Source organism: Typopeltis vanoorti, chromosome 16 (assembly GCF_054136105.1).
Source record: "Typopeltis vanoorti isolate ZY-2024b chromosome 16, IOZ_Tvanoo_1.0, whole genome shotgun sequence".
NCBI lineage: Eukaryota > Metazoa > Arthropoda > Arachnida > Uropygi > Thelyphonidae > Typopeltis > Typopeltis vanoorti.
The window spans coordinates 114,981,081-115,003,946 of record NC_143564.1 but is presented as its reverse complement, the minus strand read 5'-3'; the positions used below and the strand labels follow the sequence as shown (position 1 = coordinate 115,003,946).

Sequence of the window (22,866 nt, the reverse complement as noted above, 5' to 3'; positions counted from 1 at the left end):
TGAGCAATGGGCTGACAATCGATTTCCAGAAAAGCACTACTTGTTAAGAAATGTGGCCTAAAATCAGGCAGTGGGGCACATTGGGCAGACCTTGGATGTACAGCCACAGGAAGATTATTTTGATCCGAGTTAATTTTCGAGTGTCGATATGTCCACTATTTTCGTTAGATTTATGGTGGTATGTGACAAAGTTATTTTATTCAAACAACTATCCAGTGGTGTATACTTCTGTAAAAACATGACCAATCTATCAAAAGTTATGTTTTTAAGGCAGGTTAACCTGTTACTGGAATAAGTCGGCAAATTTTAACAAAGATCTATACCAAAGCAACTCATAGAAGTTCTTCGAAGCAAAGGAACTTTGGAACTCTGTTAGAAGTTTCTCAGTACAAACATCAGTTGGCCTACTTGCTGTGGAAAGCAATCTCCCTAAAATAATCACCAAGCAACTTTTAAAGATTTTTTTCAATGAAAAAAAGTTATTATTAAATCCATTAATTAATGGAATACAGTGCACCCACGCATTTTATTGTTTCCTGCTAAATTACTTTTATAGCATTAAACTGCAATAAAAAATGAAAGCATCTTTTCAATGGTCAAATTTCTGGCCATTCATGTTCAATTAACTGTCGGTGGACGTAGAAAAGAAAACCGCCAATGAAACCATAATTCATAGAAAGTGTTAAAGTACGGCTACCCCTCCTATAGATATAGAACGAAAATACACAAATGCTAATACGTCTTTCGAGTATTTAACTATGAGTGAATCTCTAAGTTTTATTTTACTGGGAACGATTATAGCACATTGACTGCTGCTGTTTGAAATTACAGCCGAAAGCAACTAAGGCTATGATGTCAATGTGTTATGTTTGTTAAATAGTGTGTTCTTCTGACTGGTCTGTGTTATGAAGGATGAAAAACTCGAGTTTCCAGAGGAAAAATTCTACAACCACCTTATGAGAGCTGTTAACTCACCTGTAAAGAAAACTGTAAAGGTTTTCTTTTATTCGCGTTCGGGAATTTGAACAAAATCTTTCCAACCAAAGGGGATCGTCAATATAGACTTGTGTAGCTGGATCCTCTATAGCTGTGCATCATGTGAGATGCTATTTAAAGTTAGGTACACAATCCAGCATATAGATTGGATCGCTAACATCGCTTTGTATACCTACAAATAACCTACAAATCATAACTTCATTTTTAATCCTAGTGTTTTAAAAGATTTGTGAAACCTTGTACAACGATTTCTGATTAAAACATTTTGGCACCAGTCTTAAAACATTTCAGTAATGAGGCCTCGCACTTTATACTGGAAAGTGCAAATAAATCAGTGTTCAAATACAGTATATACTATCCCTGTATCCCTCAGATAAAAGTGCAATCCGCCAGTTTAGAAATAGCGGAAGCCAATCAAAGCATTTTACTACATTTCTAAACTTCAAAGATCATATTAACAAAATTAAAACTAGCGAATAGATAATACAAGCATCTAACAATGCAAAATTTCATACGGGTAATCAACTTGCCTAGTAAGATGTTTGATTCTAACGCTTGGGTGTGCAATGGGACTGCCTCCTCCTCCTCCTTTGAGGCTCTCCATAGTATCAGACATGGAGCAGATCCCACTCTGCAAAAAAAAAAAAAAAAAAAAATTAAAACATATATTTCATTTAATACGCATTTTATATATATTATTAGCACATTAAGAACTGTAAATTAAAGATAAGTTTATCTTTTAACTTCCAACCAGTCACCAACTAAGTAGCCTGAGATGAACACAGCTTTTATTGAAAACTTATAAATAGGCATAAAATTATATATTAAAAATCAGTACCAGATTTTTGTTACATTTGTAATGCGCCCTGCCGCATATTTAGAAGTTTTCGAAGTTGATTCTTGATTCTTGTGCTATTAGCGACAGGCGTTAAAAAACGTCTTTACCGTAAATTCTCATTGTGCTCGCAACACTCTTAAACGTCGCTTCCGTAACGTAACGCATTTCATGGCGAAAGTTTCTGAATAACTCTGGAAGAGGTTTTAAACGTTAAAGCGATCCTATGAGACGCAATTAAAAACATATAATCTGAAAAGTTTTCAACTAAGATGACCTGTTATGCCATGCTCCCCCTCATCCTGGAAGCATTTACTTTGTGAAATTGATACAGGGCGCCTCGAGTTCGTGCTGTGTTCATTTGCAGAAATGTCACATTTCGAAATCAAAAAGGGATACACTGCATTTTTTTTTTAAATTTAATCGTGATATATTATCAAATATTTCCTCCTTCGATTCCAAATGTTTCTTTTCTTTTTAGTTTGGGGGGGGGGGGCAGAATAAAGCCTCAAGGTGCAGAATAGCTAAAAAGTTATTTTTCAGGCTAGAAATTGGCTGCAATCCGTCACTTCTCTGAAAATGATTTTTTTTACTATCTAAATGAGGATCCCTAATAAAATAAATCGAAGCTCATGATACATCTCTTTTCATGAACAAAAATTCTGATCTAGCAATACGTTCCTTCGTTTTGCGATTAGTGTTCCCAGATTTCAGTATCAACAACGGACATTACTTTTGAACCATCATTCCCTCACCGAAAGCAAGTCTCAACATTTCTAATATCTATGCGACTCCTTTAAATTTAGAATTTAAAGGAGCGGAATTAACACACTCACTCACACTTTACAAACACACACTTTTACTTTCCAATAATATAAGCTACAGCTTCGAAATAAACAGCATATGTACTCAGCAGATGCCACTGTACCTAGGAGAAACTTTGTATTGACTGCTACAGTGTCATTTGGCGATCAGTCGGGAAACTTCTGATCACACTTAGTGTTTAAGGCTTAGCAACCATAAAACGAAACACTGCGACAGTGTGGGAGATAGATCAGCTCACCAAATGCGTGCTTAACGCTTACTTTACCCTATCGGGGATGAACAAACTACAGGGGTATCTTAAAGCTAGAGAGCGGGGTTTTTTTTTTTTTTTTTGGTATTATGGAGGAAGCAACTGAAGTTATGATGTCAAAGTATTGTAATGCCTGTTTTGTGGGTTGAAAAACCCAAGTTTCCAGGAGGGAAACACTATCCTCTCCAGGCCTCCATAAGAGACCTAATGACTACACTTCAGTTGAAAAGTCTTTATAAAGGCTTTACAAGTCCTAGCGGGATTCCAACACAGGTCTTTCTAACTAAAGGCTATCGTCGTTACTGAATGAGCTACAAAGACTCTGGAGGACTCGGAGAGAAAAATCATAGTTACATTAGATACCCAATGATGCAAGACTACAAATTTAAGTATCAAATTGGAGACTTCTCTTTAATTGTTTCATTGGTGCTTTTAATGAATAAGACAATGCATAATGAAGATGCTATTTCTTACATAATAGTTAAAAAGAACAGCTCACAATACTAAATGTCAGCCATTTCCCTCACTGCGTTAACATAATGGTGTTATGTTAATGCAGTGAGGGAAATAGATGATCTAAATAGGGATTTAGATGTCCTTTAGTTATAAGTGAATGAAGTATTATTATTCTGCAGTTTAATAAGCCGCCTCAATTTGTGACTTCAATAAAATTAGATTACACCAACTCCCCACTCTTTTTTGACTTCAAAGGTTGATTATAAGACTTAGCTGTACTCAGATAATTATCTGAGTACAGCTAAGTTATCACATTTCGTTATCCGCCAAATAATCCATCTATTATAATAGATGGATTATTTGGCGGATAACGAAATGTGCAGTTGACAGTCATATCATCTTCATTCGCCAGTCCAATTAGCCTCTCTTGTGGTGGAAGAGGCCTGCCACAATGAGAGTTTGAAAAACCTTGGAAAATGCTCCATGCCTGGAGCCGTGATCGGACATCCCGAATTATCCAACCCTTAGCCTACCGCGATAAGTTACTAACATGTCCTGGGTGGGAATGACATAATATACTGTACATTGATTTGGTTGAAGTTGGTCGGCAACAATGTTCAGAAGCCAACTGCAGTAATCAGTCATATTAGATACCTTTATTAGATGATATGCGGAACGATATGCTTCATTAATAGGAGAAGCCAAGAATAAGTGTCTATATAATCTGTTAGGTTGCTGATGGGTTAGATTACAGAATAAGTGACCAAGGCCGTGAGATTATTACACTGACTGATAGTTGTGTATGCTTCTGCAGGTATGTCAATTTATGGAAGCCCTGCAGCTTATTTTCATTTTCAGTTTAATTAGCATGTCATTGTAATTTAGTGTATTTGTGTAATCTGTCCCCCAATGCTCCACTATCACAGGATTTACAGCTTTATGATTGGATCCAGTATAATAATGAACAGAAGCTGATTTAAGATTATCATTACCATGATCAATATTAAAAATGATTTTCAAGTAACTGTACTGTTGATGTGTTTCAACGAAGACTAGAATCCTGTCTTAATTTCTGTTAAAATTTAATGTTCATCGGTTGCAACAAAAAAGTTCAATTCATATTACTTTCTAAAAATAAATTTCTTCGCTTCTCATCAATTATAGACATTTATTCTCGGCTTCTCCTGTGAATGAAGCATATCGTTCAGGAAAAGCAGAAAAGAAACGTGCTGTTTTACAGACATGTTAATTTTTTAAAGTGCACTAGTTTTAATGATTTTAATTCGTGTACACGTTTATTCAATTATCACTGAGAAAAAAAAAGTCAGCGCAAGTTACAGACAGTACTAGTTTTCAGACTGGATCAAATTAATATATTAATCAAATCTACATTTGAGACTGGCTATGCCCGAGCTGATTCATATCCTGTCTAAAAGTAAGTAATCTTAATCACCACATGATTATTGGTGACCAACTGTGAGTCAGTGCACGACAGTTCCGTACTTAAGAGAAAAACGTAAAAAGCACATTCCCTACCAGATGTGGTAGATCTCACCTAAAAGCAAAATGAGTGATACAAGATTTGTATCAACATCTTGCATACCGATACAGAAATCGTTTTATTCAACATAAAAACAATAGATCTTTACTATACTTCGTCTTTTTCAGCTAATTTTCATGAATATTTAGTCATTTAATAAGCATTTTCTTCATAATAATCTAGTTTACTATAAAATTAATTATTTTCATTATGTGTTACATGTGCGGAATGTTGCAATGATATTTTTCATATTTTTATGATAATTCAAACAGAAAAGTTATAAATGTATAGCACTTGATTGCCATGCGTAACCAAAGGATCGCATAGTCGAAAAATTCTGCTCTGAACACCAAACAGCACTCTTTGAAACCACTTCAGGCCTCTAAGAAGCAGGGTGGTTGTCTCACGCTAGGAGATGAAATTCATCTGCCTACCTAAATGTTCAGGTCATAATAAATTATAATGCCTTTCTCTCTCCTTCTTGCTGTCATATGAAATAAAGAAATGCAACTTAGTTTCCTCTTTGCCGTAGCGTATTTCCCCCAAAAAATAAATAAATACTCAGGATTTAAATATATATAAGTACCTTGGTTAACAAACCCACTTTTGATTAAGCATAAACCAAGTTCTTACAAAACAACATGTACGTTTAATCCAAAGATAAAAGTAGGTTCGTTATGTATTTCAGTAGCATGCTATCTCGTTTGCCACAAGTCCGCCATCACTATATTACTACATCCCAGTTATGACCAAACAAATGGAATAACGGAATTCACATAACAACTATCAGATAGACACAATTGACATCCAAGTCAAGAGGAAATCATTACACTTCAAAATCATGATCAGGTTAATTTAGCCATTAAAAAATTATAATCAAAGTATAAGAGACATACTCGTTTTCCTAGATTTAGTACAGAAGTACTGTTGCTAATCGACTCTTTTTTTGAACATATTTATATCGTAATCAAAAGAGGTGTGTTTGCGTGTCGTCTGCTTTGACCGGATGCTACACCGTTTCCCTTCCTTCACGCTCTTACTATGGCATATGAAACAAAGTACTTCAACATAACTAAGCGTTTGCAACTGTTGTGATATGTTACGTAAATACAACGATGCTATCGGTGCTGCAATGTTTACTGGCAACCGCCAGCTCAATAAATTATGCTTTATAAACCTGATAGCGAGATTTGAACACCGAATCGCGGCGCGTTTACCGAAATGAAAGAGAAATCGAATATGCAAAATAGTATAGGCTCGAATCAATGATTGAAACTCGCTACTTGAACAGTTTTTAATTCATACAATGTGCATATATCACCAAGTGTTTGATATAGCTTTCTGTTTCCTGCAATCAATACTATATAAACTTTTCCCTTGCACTAGATTTTATATTAATACAAGCTATGATTGATATATTTTAAGTAGATAAATTTCATCGCCCTATGTAAATAATTCTACAGTACTCTGCTTACAGGAAGAAACGTGAAGTGACAAAAAGTATTTGCTATTCCAGAGCAGGATTTTCGGATTTATTTAACCTTAGACCAGGGGTGGCCAACCTTTTATAGTTCATGCGTCAATTTTTTCATTTTTAAGTTAAGATGCGCCATGAAAACTTATACCACTTTTCAGCCCTTTTAAAATATGATAATATGGATATATTTAACAGTTATGCATAAATGTTTTATTATATATATGGTAATATAGACACTTTTAGCAGTTTTAAATAAAAGGATTTCATATAAAGTAATCATGAAATTTCAATTTCATATGATTACTTTATTGATTTGTTATTTATTTTATTGAGACTTTTGAAATTGCTTTGCTTTTGCTATGCTTGTAGTGTATTTTGGAGTAAAATCAGTTACAGAAAGCATCAAACAGTTTTTCAAATTTGAATCAGTCAGTCGCGACCGTAGTTTGTTCTTAATCATTTTCATTGATGAAAATGCTTGTTCGCATCTGTATGTAGTTCCAAAACGACAGATATAACTCTGAGCAAATTTTCTCAAGTCTGGAAAATGTTCACAGGGCAACGATCGCCAGATATTAATTATTGGCGACCATAAAGAATTGGTTCTGAGATCAATAAGTTCCATTTGTATGTTACTGGACATCGTCAAGATATTTTGTTCAGTAAGTGAAAAGGGATTTATAAATGCAAGTATGCAGTCTTCTTCTTCGGCAAAATCGCCAAAACGACTGTTAAAGGACTCTTGCAATAATCTGAGTTTCTCAGTATATTCTGTAAAGTTGCCATTATCTTCAATAGATTCACTATGTTCTTTTAAATGTTGAAATTGACTTAAATCCCCGTTTTCTAACTGGGAGATGAACAGTTTTAATTTCATTTTGAATGCACTGATGTCATTTACTAAGCTAGGAAACAATTTGTTCTTGCCCTGCAGTTTCAAATTTAGATCACTGAAGTGGCTGGTAACATCAACTAAAAATGCTAAATCAAATAGCCATTTTTCATCACACAACAGGGCTTTTTCCTCATGCAGCTCATCCTTCTCTTCCAGAAAATTACGAACACTTCCTTTCAGCTTCCAAAATCTACTGAGAACTTGTCCTTTAGAAAGCCAGCGCACCTCACAATGAAGGATGAGTTAACCATATTCCATATCTAACAGTTCACAATATTCTCTGAATTCTCTTCTGTTTAACCCTCTTGCTCTAATTTTATTCACACACTTTACGACTGGTATCATAACATGCTTCAAATTTAGAGTTTTCCCACACAGAGATTCTTCATGTATAATACAGCGATACTTCTGTAGAGAACGACCTAAAAATCTTTCAAGTAAAGTTAAAGTCCCAGAAACTCTACCTACCATTGACGGTGCTCCATCAGTGCAAACACTGATGAGCTTACTAGAATCTAGTTGTTGATTTTCTAGACATGACTTTACTTTGTCAAATATGTCTGACCCTCTTGTTTTTCCATTAAGTGACTCAAGACCGATAAGTTCTTCAAAGATGTTAAAATTACCATAAATTCCTCTTATAAAAATGTTTAATTGGGCAACATCACATATATCAGTTGATTCGTCCAAGGCTAAAGAAAAGAAATAACAACCATGAACATGGACTTTCAATTGCTCATTAATATCATGGGAAAGTTCTTCGATGCGTCTTGTAATTGTTTGCTTGGACAGAGCAATTTGGTTTACTTTTCTTTCAACATTCTTATCACCATGATATTTTGCAAATTTTTCGAGACAGGGCTTAACGACTTCCTCTCCATCAGAGAAAGGCTTGTGTTTTTTAGCCAACACAAAGGCAATTTCATAAGACGCCTCCAGCATTGCCACACTTTCTCAACTTCGTTTCACAAATATATTTTGTCTCTTTTTTTATTTCTTCCTTTTTCTTAACCACATATTCTTTCCGTAACTCAGACCCAGGAAGTAACTTCAGTTTTTCTTCTAATTCAGCTTGATGTTTTCTATAGTGTCTGTTAAGATCATGTCTTCTATTATCTGAGAGAGTGCTTTCACAAACAATGCATAACGGTTTTCCTGAAGGACCCGCAATAAATAAGAACTCATTTTCCCACAGTTCATTAAACTGGCGCTTGCTATCACCTTCTGCTTTTCTTCTGCTCATTTTATTTTGCAAAGTAATGGGTAACTGACTGTAAAAAAAAAATTATCCCAAAAAGTAAAGCTTATTATTAAATAATTTATTTTATTAAATTATTTAATAATAATTTAAATAATTATTTTATCGTTTTTAACATTATAAACATTCAAAAACAGTTCTACAAGTTTAAGATAAGATTCCTGTTTTCATGTAGGCTAAATACAGTTCTATAAGTTTAAAAATCATATACATATATATATATTTTTTTTTTTTTTCATAGAGAGTTTTCGTCTCTCTCTCGTAATCTATTATGACAAATGAAATACGAGATCGCTTCCTGCCATAAATCAGTCGATCAGCTGGCAATCACACACACACAACCCAAACATCCTCATTACGAAAGCTTTGCTGATGATTAGCAAAGCTATACGTAAATAAAAAGGAAAGATATTGTATAAAAAAACATAAAAACACACATACAAATACACTGAATAATTGCAGGTTTCTGTAATCAGCAAATCAGTTGAGCGGGAAAGAACTTGACATACGCGTTCAAAATGAAAAAAGTTATTTTTAAATTTACAGAACTATATTAAGCCTTCATGAAAACAGAAATCTTATCTTAAACTTAAAGAACTGTTAATAAAAAAACATAAGTTCGAAAACACAGGACTGTTCAGTCACATCGAATCAGAAGTTCATCGAACGTTATGACACGAGAGTCAGCTGTAAACTGATTGAGTAACTGGTGACGCCGGTGCCTGCTGCTTCAAGATCAAACAAGTATAATAAATGCGCACTCTAGAATTCAGTGGTAAGTTAATTGTGTGTTTATATATATATATATATATATATATATATATATATATATCGTATAGAAATTTTTTTTTAATTTTTCTCTGGGGTTCAGTGCGCCACTTCTAATCATGCGATGCACCACTTTTGGCGCATGCTCCATAGGTTGGCCACCCCTGCCTTAGACCATCTGAAGCACTGAAATGCAATAATTATATTCGCGTAATAATACAACTCTGTAGTATTATAGTGCAATACTATATATCAATTAAAAAGAATAACCCATGTTGGATGACCGAATGAGGAAGGGCGCGCCCATAAATTAAGTGATGCTCTTGATAAACGGTTTTGTAACATTAAGGAGGAAGGGAATCTAAGAACATGTTTCGTAAGAAAATTTCTTAATTTCCAAAAATAAAAAAATTTCTCTCCATCTTGTTAATATTATTATTACATCACACCTCCAGAGACTCATCGAGGGAGGACATCTACTCTACAGCTCTTCGTCTCACTACTCCACCAACCTTCATCCCCTAACACCAACGCCATCTACCGCCGACCACCGCCACTGGTACTTTCACGGCACTCAAGAACATCCATGGCGGGATTCGAACCCGCAGCCTTTTGGGTGGATAGCGAATATGCTAACCACTCGGCCAACCAGGCCGGCTATATATTATTGTTCGGATAAGTTATCCGAGTAATAACCAGTCTATATTAACAAGATGGTGTCAATCTAAAACAGTGTTTTAGGTTGACACCATCTAAATCATTAAATCTAAAAATGACACCAAACGGGGAAAAAAAAAACGAATACAGAGTTGATAAAGAACTAAAAAGGTATATATTTATATTAAGATAAATATTTACAACAACAACAAAAATACTTGCATACAATTAACATCTCTTTGAACAACATTCTTAGCTGAATGGATAGCCACTAGCTCTCCGACCAACAAGGAGGGGGTTCGAATTCAAATTTAGCATAAATTCATGTCTCAATTTAGACATGAATATATCTCAATTTAGACAAGGTTGTAGACAATTGTCGTAACAAGCGAAAGCACCAACCTGTTTAATCTTCCTGAATTAACCATTACTCCCTCACGATGAACTATATGTTTCCTGTCATTCGTGAGAGCAATTCACATAAAATACATAGAACAAACTTCACATATCAGCTGGAAAGGTCACATTTTGTTAAAAATTAATATCTAAAAAGTAACTGCTCACAAATATCGAAAAATTCAGAGAGAGAGAGAGAGAGAAATTACGAAGGTTATTGTTCAAGAGGAAAATGAGGTGTAGAATAGAATTTCCAAGTGACTACTTGATTACATGGACAAAGTATAATGAACTAAAATATATTTAATATTAATGGAGCATTAAAAGTATTATAAATTATAAGTTGAATTATTTCATAATTATCTTCATCTTCCAGTTAACCGTTAGGCTTAATGACCTGTCATGGACTAGTAATTTGGCTTCATAGAAATTCTGAAGCTCTCAAAGAGAGCGGTTAATCCTATAATCTTACTATCCATCAAATTTATGTATTCTACATTCGGTTTGCCTCTCTTGCGGATGAAAAAAACCTCACAAGTGCACAGTGGCGCACCTAGGGAGGAGGCCCTGGCCCCCACAAATTTAAAACACTAGAAAATTTTCCAAAATACTTTTCCTAATTAATCATTTTTTATTTATATTGTGTCGTGTCTTCTATTTCTGTACTACTTATGAATTAGAGGTCACATAAGGTGAGAGGAACCCTATAGCAGTGTTTCTCGACCTATGGTCCGCGACGATCGAACAGGTTGTCCACAGGCTTAAATTAACCAAATAAATCTATATATTTTAATTATCCAAACAAAACAAATTAAAATTGATTAAGTAAGTAAAAATTATTAAAATAACATGAATACTTTAAAAAAAAAAATAGCGGCAGAATGACGAGTAATAAAAGAGGTGTGAAGTGAAAAACAATATGGCTTTATTGCTTCCACCTTCCCTTGCTGTTCTGTTCAGATTTGAAGTGAACATGTGTTATCCACATGACCACATTTCAACCAATTGCTTGTTGTTTATTGATTTTTATTGTTGAAGGTTTTCCTCCTTCAACTAAGGCTCAATATATCTTCAGAAGTGCTAAGTAATACTTGGACAAAATGTGTTGTGAGTTAACTCCAGTATTTATATATTTTTCGGAAATCGCGCGAAAAGCAAGCTGACAACTGAGTTGAAATGCTAACACTCTTCAACCGAATTCCAATAATATGTGAAACTGCCATAACAGCATTCACTATATATCTTAGTTTTAACACGTTTACGAATTTTAACACTTTCGGTTGAATTTTATTGCTGCCGAGCGAACTCACACAATCTAATTAATAACAATAGTTTTTAGTTAGATACTGTGTTGGCCGGTGCAACATATGGTTTTGCTTGAGTCTATATATACAGCATAGTTTCTGTATGAGGGGACATGTGATTTACCAGTTGTCTCTAATTGCACTATGTGTTGAGAAATATATTACACAGACTGCTTATACCTTATTCACCGACATAATAAAAGTACTTGTTTTTCTTGCCTCTGCAATATAGTGGCTATTGGAGAAGGGAGTGTTGTTTACCGTGGGAGCAAGTTACTATCGCTCTGCTCTGAACGTGTTTCAGCTTTTTTTTTTTTTTTTTTCATTTGCGAGGTATATGCGAAACTTTTTAATTTCTTTTTTCGAAAAGTAAAATCAGGGGTGAGAGTTATATGCGAGTAAGTAGGTATTTCAATTATGGATAAGTACATTGGTATCTTCTTTAAACGGAAAAATATCTCGGATGACAGTGATAACACAAAACGAGTTTGGAATGACGGTTTGTGTGTAGTTTCTGAAGAGAAAGAGGTCTGTAACGAATCTGCAGAAACACAGAATTCCCATCAGTTGCAATAAGATAATATTAATACGCTTAACGAAAGGAAAGATTTGCTGGCTTGCTGGACACTCGACAAGTGGATCGCATTCAAAGGTAAATACAATTGATTAGTTTGTAGAAACATTTTTCTGTTTTGTGACTTTTCTCCTCTTACGGTAATTATGCCTACATTATTGTGTTATTATTCGACAATTGTTTACAGTTTTGAATGTGTATATCAAGTCAATATCAACAGGAGCCTAATTACGAACGCGTGATGAAAGGGACAGGGAGGTTGGAGCTTCCCCGGATAGTATTCAAAAGGTAAATACAACTGGTTATTTTGTATAGGGCCCCGAAACTTATTAGTTTAGAATTTAGTCACTGGGAAAGGGTTTGTGTCCACCTCAAAACTCTGAAACAGAATTTGGAAACATTTTCCGAATAACTTTCTATAAGAAATTTCTGTGATTTCACGATCCATTTCAGGCTTGCAGTCACGAGAACGACCTTTCGTTATCGAAAAAAGTGCAGCTAATTGAGCTTTCAAGTGACAGTGGGCTTAAAATGCAATTCCGTGATCGTGGTTTGGCTCGATTCTGGATCTCGCCTTCAGTGAGAAGTGAATTTCCCGAATTTCTTTTTCACATGCGAGAAACGATTTTCATCGCTCCTTCAAATAAAAACAAAATACAGAATTCGTCTTAGTGTGTGTGTGTGTGTGTGTCAATCTTCGACTGAAGTTGACCAATATTGAGCCAGATATCCAGCAACTCTGCAGATGCCGAGAAGCTGAATCATCTCATTAAAAGTAAATAGTGACATAATTATATCATATTATTTATTTGTTTAATAAAAATTAAAACTTTGTTTTAATTTTGATCCAAAAATTTAATTTTTTATCTATATATCCGGCCTGGTTGGCCGCCTCTCCAGCCAAAAGGCTGCGAGTTCGAATACCGCAGTGGGCATGGATGTTTGTGATTTTCTGTAAAAATACTAGTGGTCGGAAGTAGACAGCGTTGATGTAGATGGTGATGATGATTGTAGCTGTAGAAGACGGAGAGTTGTAGAGTAGGTGCCCTTCCTCGATATGTCTTTGGACTACCTGAAGGTGTTATGTAATAATGATATCGACAAGCTTCGTATGTTCATTGTGCATCACATACTTGGAAATGCTATATCTGTGACAAATAAGAAATTGCATTGGCATAATTGAAAAGGTACATAATTTCTTTAATACCCCTAAAAGACATGACGTCCTTATTGTTTATAATATTATAATATTAATATCTTTTAAGATTTATAATATCTTTCTTTAGCTTGCAAAAAATATTTGCGTGCACCTTACCATTGTCTAAAATAATGCAAAAATCTGACAGTGACCTCTTAATTGCCCTACATTTTGTTGGTGATGTTGTGGCTCAATTAAATAATTGAGAAACACCGTTCGTGAAACACCAGATTCTTCATTTAAAGATATTTACGATGAAGCACGTATAAAAGCCAATAATTTTAATATTGACATTAAAAAGCCAAGGACTTCATCAAAACAGACCTTAATGTTCCAGCCGATTCTGTAGAAGTGTATTTCAGGAGAACTATTTCATTCCATTTATTGACCAAATATTGACTCAACTTCATGAACGTTTCACTCGGCACCGCAACATTTTGAACAATATTTTTTTTCTCTTCTACCAAATGGAAAAGATGCTCCAACAGCAAGTGCAATGGAAGATCTTCGTCAATTATGTGAATTTTATGCCGGTGATTTGCCTTATACAAATCCAGCAATTTTGAACGCCGAATTCAAGTTGTGGTATAAGAAATTTGAAAAACCGTTTGCAATAGCTCCATGCAAAAATGCCGTTGATGCAGTTTCAAAGTGTGACAAAATGATATATCCTAACATCTATAACTTATTAAAAATATTTGCAACGCTTCCGGTAACAATATGCAGTGAAAGGTCATTTTCTAACTTGCGCCTTTTAAAACCTATTTAAGATCTACCATGACACAATCACGATTGAACGGACTGGCTTTGCTATATATATATATATATATATATACACACACACACAGAGAGATTAATGTAACCACGACTGAAATAATTCAAGAGCTTTGCAAAAATAAAAGAAAACTGGATTTTATTCAAGTTAAGGGATATTACATCCCATATTGTTTCTTAGCCGAATAAGAAACTCAAAGAGTTTCATGCCGAATATAGAAACTATATAAAGTTCGGCGAGTCCAAGCGTAAGCAAATACCTGGATAGTGCAACACGACCCATTTGGTAGTGCAAACTGGGGCAACTCATAGTAAAGGTGGAGCAAGCTCCGATCACTATTCTTGGTATTTACCCATAATGTGAACTTAGCTCCTAGGAGCTGTATTACTGTTCTACATTATGAGAGGTCACTACCCAGACCGGTTTCAGCCTTTATTGAGGTCTCATCAGTGAGTAGGTAGACCCAGTTAATACCTAGTAGCGAACAGAACTTACATCCCTTCTTTGAGAATTGCCAAGAAGGTGTCCTAATTAATTACTAATTATATGAAGAGCCAAAAGCTTCAATTCGGCGACATGAACTTATTTAAGTTAAGGGATATTACATCCCATATTGTTTCTTAGCCGAATAAGAATAGCCGAACTGGATTTTATTCTTTAAATAAATTTTTATAATCACCTAATGAATTTTATTGACTGAAATTTAACGAATTTTAGTTGAACGGATAAAAATATTTTAATGCAAATTCATTGTATTAAAAATATTTTTATCCGTTCAACTCCCCCCCCCCGCCCTCAAGATTAAATCCTGGGAGCGCCACTGCAAGTGCATGAGAACCGGATATCTCACCTTAAGTTGAAAGGCCCTTATAAAAGTTATTCGCATTCCACATGAGATTCGAACCCAGATGTTTCCTACCCAAGGGCATTGACTAATATTATCAACAAGAGGGTCTTCATCTTATCAAATAAAATAAATTACTGATATAGTATATTATAATATATACCGATCTATTATTTTAACAATTTCCATATCATAAAAAACAGGAAATCGATGGGTCATGTGTAAATGGAGCTATAGAAAACGAGTGACCACACAAACAATTCGAACGGTAAATGGAGCGAGACATAGCAATGGAGGTAGGAAAGTTATTTATCCTGTTAGTCAGTGCTTAAAATAAAAATAATAAAAAGTGCCGGTACTCATTCTTTGCTACAACAGGAAAAACTGAAAATTAGAAGAATATGAAAAGACACTAAAAATTATTTACTGATATTTTGTTTACTTCGTAGTATGATAATATTTTTGGGATAAGAGCAGCAAACAAAGTATAAAACGCAATTTATTAAGCATAGATTTATTCTACAAGGATTAAAAAAAAAACAGAAAAATGTATACGATAATTTTTAATAAAAATTTTATATAGCAAATATCTTAACAATGGACGTAGTAAAAACTATAAATTTTATTAACTAACTAAGCTGATTCGAATGCTGAGGCTAAGGGTCACTGTTGATAAGGTGCCGGTACACAGTACCGTCCCCCAAAAAAAGCAGAGCTGTTAGTAATTACTAATATATTATTAAAGTAATATTTTATAATTATCCTCTTAGTATTTACTAACTTTATTATTAAAGTAATATGTTTTATATTATCAAACTAAGATGTTAAAATATAATTCACATGTTCTAATGAAACTTGTGTTTTCGAAGAGAGGAATCGGATATTCGTTGATAACTTTTGAAGAGATTATTTTATGCAAAGAGAAAAGTCCGGAAATCCGTGTTATGTAACTTATGAACGAGTCCTACAGCATAAACGTTATCCACTCAACCAATGAAAACAGACGTGGAGCTCGACTAGCTATGACTACTGACACTTATATGCAAATTAGTGGTGTCCTGTCTTCATGCGAGTTATTGAACAGAAAGCTGTCCGCGCAGTTAGCCTAGTGGCTATGCGCTTCGCAACCTGGAGATGGACCTAGGTTCGATTCCCGTCGACGACGGGAGGAGCTTAAGGATCTTCCTCAGCCACAGCCAAGTTAGCCGATCTTGGGAGTGGACAGCAGGATTTTTCATCCCGCAAGCAGACAAACTGGCACCGTGAATGCACACAGAGGATACAGTCAGGAATACTTAAGACAATCCCTCCTATTCATAGGTCTGAATTGTCAGCTATGCCAGTCCCGAGCTCGGATAAAAATAGGGGGGGGGGTTTGAGGTGGTGCCATACCTCCCCGTAAAAGGGGCTCACGGCCGTTGAATTACCATATGAAATGAATGAATGAACAGAAAGCTGTATTTGGTAATTTGAAAAAGTCTTTTCTCCTAGGTTACGGTAGCCTAGTTCTCGCCAAATACTTACAAAAGGCAGATTTTAATACACACTTAACTGGTAGTACAAAAACAGATATTGTTTTGTCGGTTCAGTTTGGTCTTCCTCGATTCAAGGACCCTACGATTGATATAAAAGCACAAAAATATTTACTCTGTTATCGATGTATGTGACCGGTCACTGTGATACTCAATGGCAGTCACCGTATAATTAATAATAAAATATAAAAAAATGTTTGAGTATTCGTTCTCCTCCCCTTTGGTCCTCTTACGTAGATTTTTCAAATCATGGAGTTGAAATGATCAGGTGTGTGTTACACAGTGGCGTAATTAGCGAATGCATTTCAAACGTAATTTGACTACACAGATTTGGGCAATGCTCGCGTGATTTCGGTACTTTATTTATTTTGGTGATGAATACACAGATTCTCATCGCCATATAAATTGGCGAATAACAGATGTTGAGCAATGACTATTTTATCCTTTAAACTGCAAATAGCGCCTCCATAGTAACGATGCCCTTTTTTGAAAATACCTGAATTCGATTTCTACAGTAGTACCAGGGTAACATTTATAACTTCAAGAGCAAGTAAATGTATGGTCGACTTTCAGGGTGGCAGAATTTTTTACTTTCCGTATAATCTGGTTTGTCACCCGGCACTGCAAATTTTTCAGAGAACACGTGCAATTTGCATCATAAAACAGTTCATCTAATAGTGTTCGTTTTCTGTGAAGTAATCTGTGCAACGAATCCACGCACGCAGTGCAAACAAAGCAATAAATATCAGCTAACAAATACACACTTTTAAATGTATTAATTTTAAAATGCAAGTCTATTTGACAAATTTCGCATTATTAATGGCTAAACGTAAAATATACGATTAAGAAAAAAAGAGCTGTTCGGGATATGAAGAAGCGGGCCAACGTGCATAAAACGGGCAAGACATCGACCTCCTGTGGAACTGAGGAAAGAGCATACGACTAAGGTAAGTTATGAAATGTTCGGGAAAACATCCAGAACCAGAACAAAGAAAAAATGAAAAATGTTGAAATCCCCTTGTCGGACCAGAAGAAATCGGGAAATGACTAGGAAAGAATCCCATCATGAAACTAAAGGAAGCTGGAAAGAAAGACTAAGAAATATGTAACCAACATGATGGGAGATGAAACTCATTTCAATGCTCAATCGGATAAGATTCTGATTATTAAATGAAAAAGAATATAAAACTTTAATTGCGTAAAATTAAAGTTTTATTTTAGCATCATGTTAGTTATTGATTGTGCCTTTTTTTTGATAATTACTTCGTTTGTAGCATTAGTCAGTCGAATTATTAAGTATTACTATGAAAAAACATGTTACCCAATTTCGTTTCCTGTGTGCTGAAATATTTTAGCCTAACATACTAATTTCTTCTGGAAGCAATTAAACTTTTCGTAGAAGGATTTGCCACGTGACTAAATGAAGATTTTATATATGAAATATGAAATCTGTTAAATAAAAAAAGAAAAACAATTGTATGATATTCCAGTTGTAAATTAAGTTCAAGTTTTGACAGCTTTAAATTCCACTTACTTTTAATAACTGGGTTGTAAAAGAGAGAAGAAAAAAACAACAACTAAGCATTGATTAGAAAAAAGCCTAAGAAATCAATAAAAACAAAATTGGAGGACAATTGTTTACATTAAGAGAAAAGAAAATTACAATTCTTAAATTTCCATTCCGCATAAAATAGTAACTTAAGGAGACGATTGGGGGGGGGGGGGTCATTAGATTTTTAACAATCCGTAAACTGAATTTGTCTGAAGAGAACCGATAGTTCGAAACTGGTGCTGTTAAGTTAGTAAGCTTCTTAATCAAAAGTACAGTACTAAAACGCAAATGCTCGCAGTCAGCGTTTTTTTTTTAATACAATACGAAGGAAAATCATGAGAAATTGCGTAATTTTGTAAGTGATTGATCACTTTAAAAGCACAGATATTGTTTGTTTACTTAGAATATAAAACAGATGGATATTTATTATCCTAGCTATTAATAAAATACAAGGATTCATTTTGATTACTACTTTCCATACTGGAATACTTAGTCTGTGTATAATTTTAGTTTTCTGTAGAAAGTTTAAAGTATATTAAGAATTTCTGTGTATATAGAAATTCTACAATTCTAAAGTAAACAGCGAATTTTTTTTCTGTAGGAAACTCCCAAGATTCGAGATTCCTGCCGTCATTACAATTATCTAATCCAAGTACAGTATTTTCCAATCAAAAAGAGCATACCACATGGTCCTTGGACCAAGGCGCTTATTCATTCGCCCTTGATAATGGATACATTTCATGATGCATATGAAATTTTATTTTATATTTCCATACATATGGTTCTGTGATTATCATACACTTAATGAAGATGACTTAAGGGATAGATTTTTATGTTCACTGGCAACACAGCTTTTTTTTTTCTTCTTCTTTTTAACCACTTTGACCTGCGACATACAACCTCTATCACTACAGATAAGCAACTGTGTGTGTGTGTGTGTGTATATATATATATATGGTAAGATTTGTTCACATCTTTCAGGAAAAAAAGTCAGTCATAATTTCTGGAAAATGAGAGTATTCCACGGGATAACAAGAGATGGAATGGGAGAGGATGGAATTCGATACAAATCGAATCTCACCTTGGGTATGGATGTTTGTGAATATCTTCAGGTGGTACAGATGAATTTTCATCACTCGGTGTGAGTCCACCACCATGCTTATTGAAGGACTTAAGTAGCTTCAAAAGTTCCAACATTGGGTCTCTTGCCGAATTATGCTACAGGACGATACTTACACTTAGTAGTATTTTATATTTAATATGAATCCTGCCATGCACAAAAGGCTCAGCCTCTCGTGGTGGGATTCATATTTAAAAAAAAAAAAAAGAAGCTAATTAGCGGTTGGTTAATTAAGAAATTGCATAGCTCAGCGATGAGTTATTAACCAAACGACTGATCTTGTTGAATAGTCTAGAATTTATGAGAAAGCTTGGGGGCATTACCAAATATGTTAACAGTACTCCACGAGAGCTCAATTCGCAATGTTCTGAAGAATAAGATTGCAATAAGAGAAAAAAAAATGGAATGAAAGGGGGGGAAAAAATCTAGATTTCTGGTTAATAAGGCAACTAAGTGTGATATATTATGCCCAGAGGGAAGTGTGTCTGTATGGAGAGATGGAATCGTTCTTGAGTTTCATGCATGGGTAGCATTCATTCATTGGGAACGGGGAGTGAATAACGTTAAGACAATTTAAGTAAACTAAGTAATTTCTTCTTTTCCACTGACGAAAGGCATTGAGACGGATCATATACAGAATTAGTTATATTATTTCTATTCCTTGCTTTTATGCACTGCAAGGTCTATGAAATGAAGAGAAGCAGTACAATATCAACAGAGCTACGAATGGAATTTTCATATAGTGAAACGTTAGCACATAAAATAAAAGAGGAAAATAATATGCGAAAAAAAAAACAAAAGCTTGAATTGCGCTTGCATTTAATAGAGAAGCTCGAGGACAAATACTTACCCAACATCAACACATGTATGTAATTGCAAAAGGGGAAAACTACTGGATCGAAATTTATTCAGAAATCTGTTTCGCCTTGGGGATATTGAGAACAATAACTTGAGTTCCTCAAATTTTTTCATAGCGTTTGTTCAGACGGTAAAAGGAAAGGATTATAGTACAGTTGTGCCTGTATCTATTCCATGCTGGTGACAGCTGATAAGGTAAGAGACTTTCCGGTAGTGTAGAAGTTGCAAATGGCTCCAACTTCAGATATACTTGAAGGTCGTCGATCGATGCAGGTACGTAACATACAGGGTGTTCGGGATAAATTTGACATATTTATAATTAATTATATTTTTCCGTAAGTTACATGTATTAACACACACTTCTCTTCATTTAAAAGTTTGGACCCTTCTTCATTCATATACAAGATGTCAGAAAGGATGGATAGCTGGAACCCACCTGAATCATGGAAGAGAATAACTTGTATCATGATGATTCGTGCCCGCCATCAAAATAAGGATATTACGACTGCTGCCCAATGCTCCCTGAATACAGTAAAAACAATCAGGCATGAACTAGAGACTTGCAATGGTGACTACGAGGATGTAGCAAGAAGAAAGATCCCTAGCAGACGATCTGATTGCGTTCGTACAGCAGAATTCCTCGCAAATCTGCAGGAACAGGTGTCGAAGAACCCTGGCATTGGAATTCGGGCTTTGTTCGTGGAGTTGCTAACTGTAGTCAAGCCCTGGATAACAAGGGTAGCCAATGGTAGGCCGTATGTATGGCAGCAGGATTCGGCCCCTTGCCACACCTCTGGGAAAAGTCAAAAATGGTTGTCTGAAAATTTCTACGACTTCACCAGTCCAAATGTTTGGCCTCCAAACTCCCCAGACCTTAACCCCATGGATTATTTTGTATGGGGCGCAGTTGAAAAAGACACCAATCGCACTTCCAGTAATACAAAAGCCCAGTTAATGGATAAAATTAAAACAGTTTTTGCGGCCCTTCCCAGGGAGTAGCATCAGCTTGTTCGAGGTTCCGAAGCAGAATTGAAGCTGTGATCGATGCTAATGGTGGTTATTTTGAGTAAATCCTGTTGATAGTATTGTAATTAACTCTGCCTGTAATGTTTTTTTGTCAATTCATTAAATTTAATAGATACAAAGAAGATTTTCTTTTTCCTTACGAAACTGTCAAATTTATCCCGAACACCCTGTATATGGTCAATAAAAAAGCAATGTGCAGCATTACATATACTAATTAATCAGCAGCAAATATCTCGGGTGACATACGAAATATTTCGGTAGTCTGAAGATAAAGACGAGGACATGAAAATTTGTCAGTCATTTTTTTTCAAAAACGAATGAAATGGAATGAATCGTTTATAATTAATGTAATGACTATAGCAGTATAGCGCAATCACTTCACCAAGAATGGTTTTAATACTTTTCAATTCACTCAAATTATATGTTGAATATAAGTAGCGCAAAAAGTGCCACCATAAGGCAACTGGAAGAACTGTACATTGCACCATCCATTCTCGTGGTGACGAGAGAAATCTTCATATGTGCTCTTTCAATTGGAAGTGAGTTATCCATTTCGTGCGGAAACAGTACGGTTTTTTCATCCCGAATAGACTAGGATAACACAAGCAATTTACAGACAAAAAATACTATTGGTAACAGGTGGTAGATTTGTGTACAGATGATGATAGTGGAGTTGTGTGAAGTTGAGACAGCGAGTTGTGTGCAGTAGAACAAAATGCCCTCCGTCGATGAGTCCTTGGGTGTCACGTAATAGTAACGATACACGTGCCGGCCACTGAATTAAAAACCTTTATGCAATGTACGTAAATGTCACTTACGAGCGTATATGCAAAATACTTGGTCACTTGCGTCATCACGTGTTCTTGGCAACCACGTATTTAAGAATGCAGCTGGTCAGTAAGCCAATAGTGTTGATCACAATGGGAAAAACAAAGGATCTTTCGCAGTTCGATAAAGGATTTGTTGTGCGTGCCTGCCTGGCTGGAGCCACAATTTTGAAAACAGTAGAGCCGACTGGTTTCTCAAAAGGTGAAATATCCTGGGTGTTTAATCAGTGGAAAAATAACCCAAGTTGCTTGTCCAAGAGGCATAACTACGGTCCTTAATCTGTCAGGAACGAGATGGCTGTCCTCTCAGATGTTTGTACAGACAAACAGAACTTCCTGTGTGTATCAATTGACCGAAGCATTTAATGAATATTGTTCCTGACTCGTATTTCACCGAGCTATGCACAGGAAATTGAAGATCTGTACTAGCTATACGTAAAATGAAAGTTTCTAATTCAGTGGCCGATATGTGTGGATATTGTTGAGAATAATTTAGATTACTATTTCTTAAAATCATCGAGTTCCAATTGTAAAAACTCATGGAACTCGATACTTTTGAAATTATAATTTTGAAATATGGAGTTCAGTCACCTCTTGACTGATCCTATTTCTTTCTCGGTTCGTTTAATGTTCCAACTCTTCGAAACAACTGTTAACAGAACAAAATAAGCCAACTTCATTTCTCTGCAAAGATTTAAGACAGATTTTTTAAGTAATTTTGTCCTTCCGTTAGTTGATATTACTTTTTATGCAGTTCGAAGAACAAAAACCTCACATAACACATTTATTAACATCGATCTCATCACAGTACAATATTACAAAAATCGTCATATATATATATATATATATATATATATATATATATATATATATATATATATATATATATATATATAATAAAAC

At 35.0% G+C, this 22,866-nt stretch overlaps 1 protein-coding gene across 1 annotated transcript in view; it reads right to left on the bottom strand.

The window, feature by feature from the left end:
• Positions 1-1,489: 1,489 nt before the first annotated feature.
• LOC150098275 (uncharacterized) overlaps positions 1,490-22,866 on the bottom strand; it is a 253,295-nt gene continuing 231,918 nt past the window's right edge. Inside the window, exon 4 of the mRNA XM_090406293.1 lies at positions 1,490-1,627. Coding sequence (XP_090262419.1) covers positions 1,490-1,627 — 138 coding nt within the window. The remainder of the gene's footprint in view (positions 1,628-22,866) is intronic.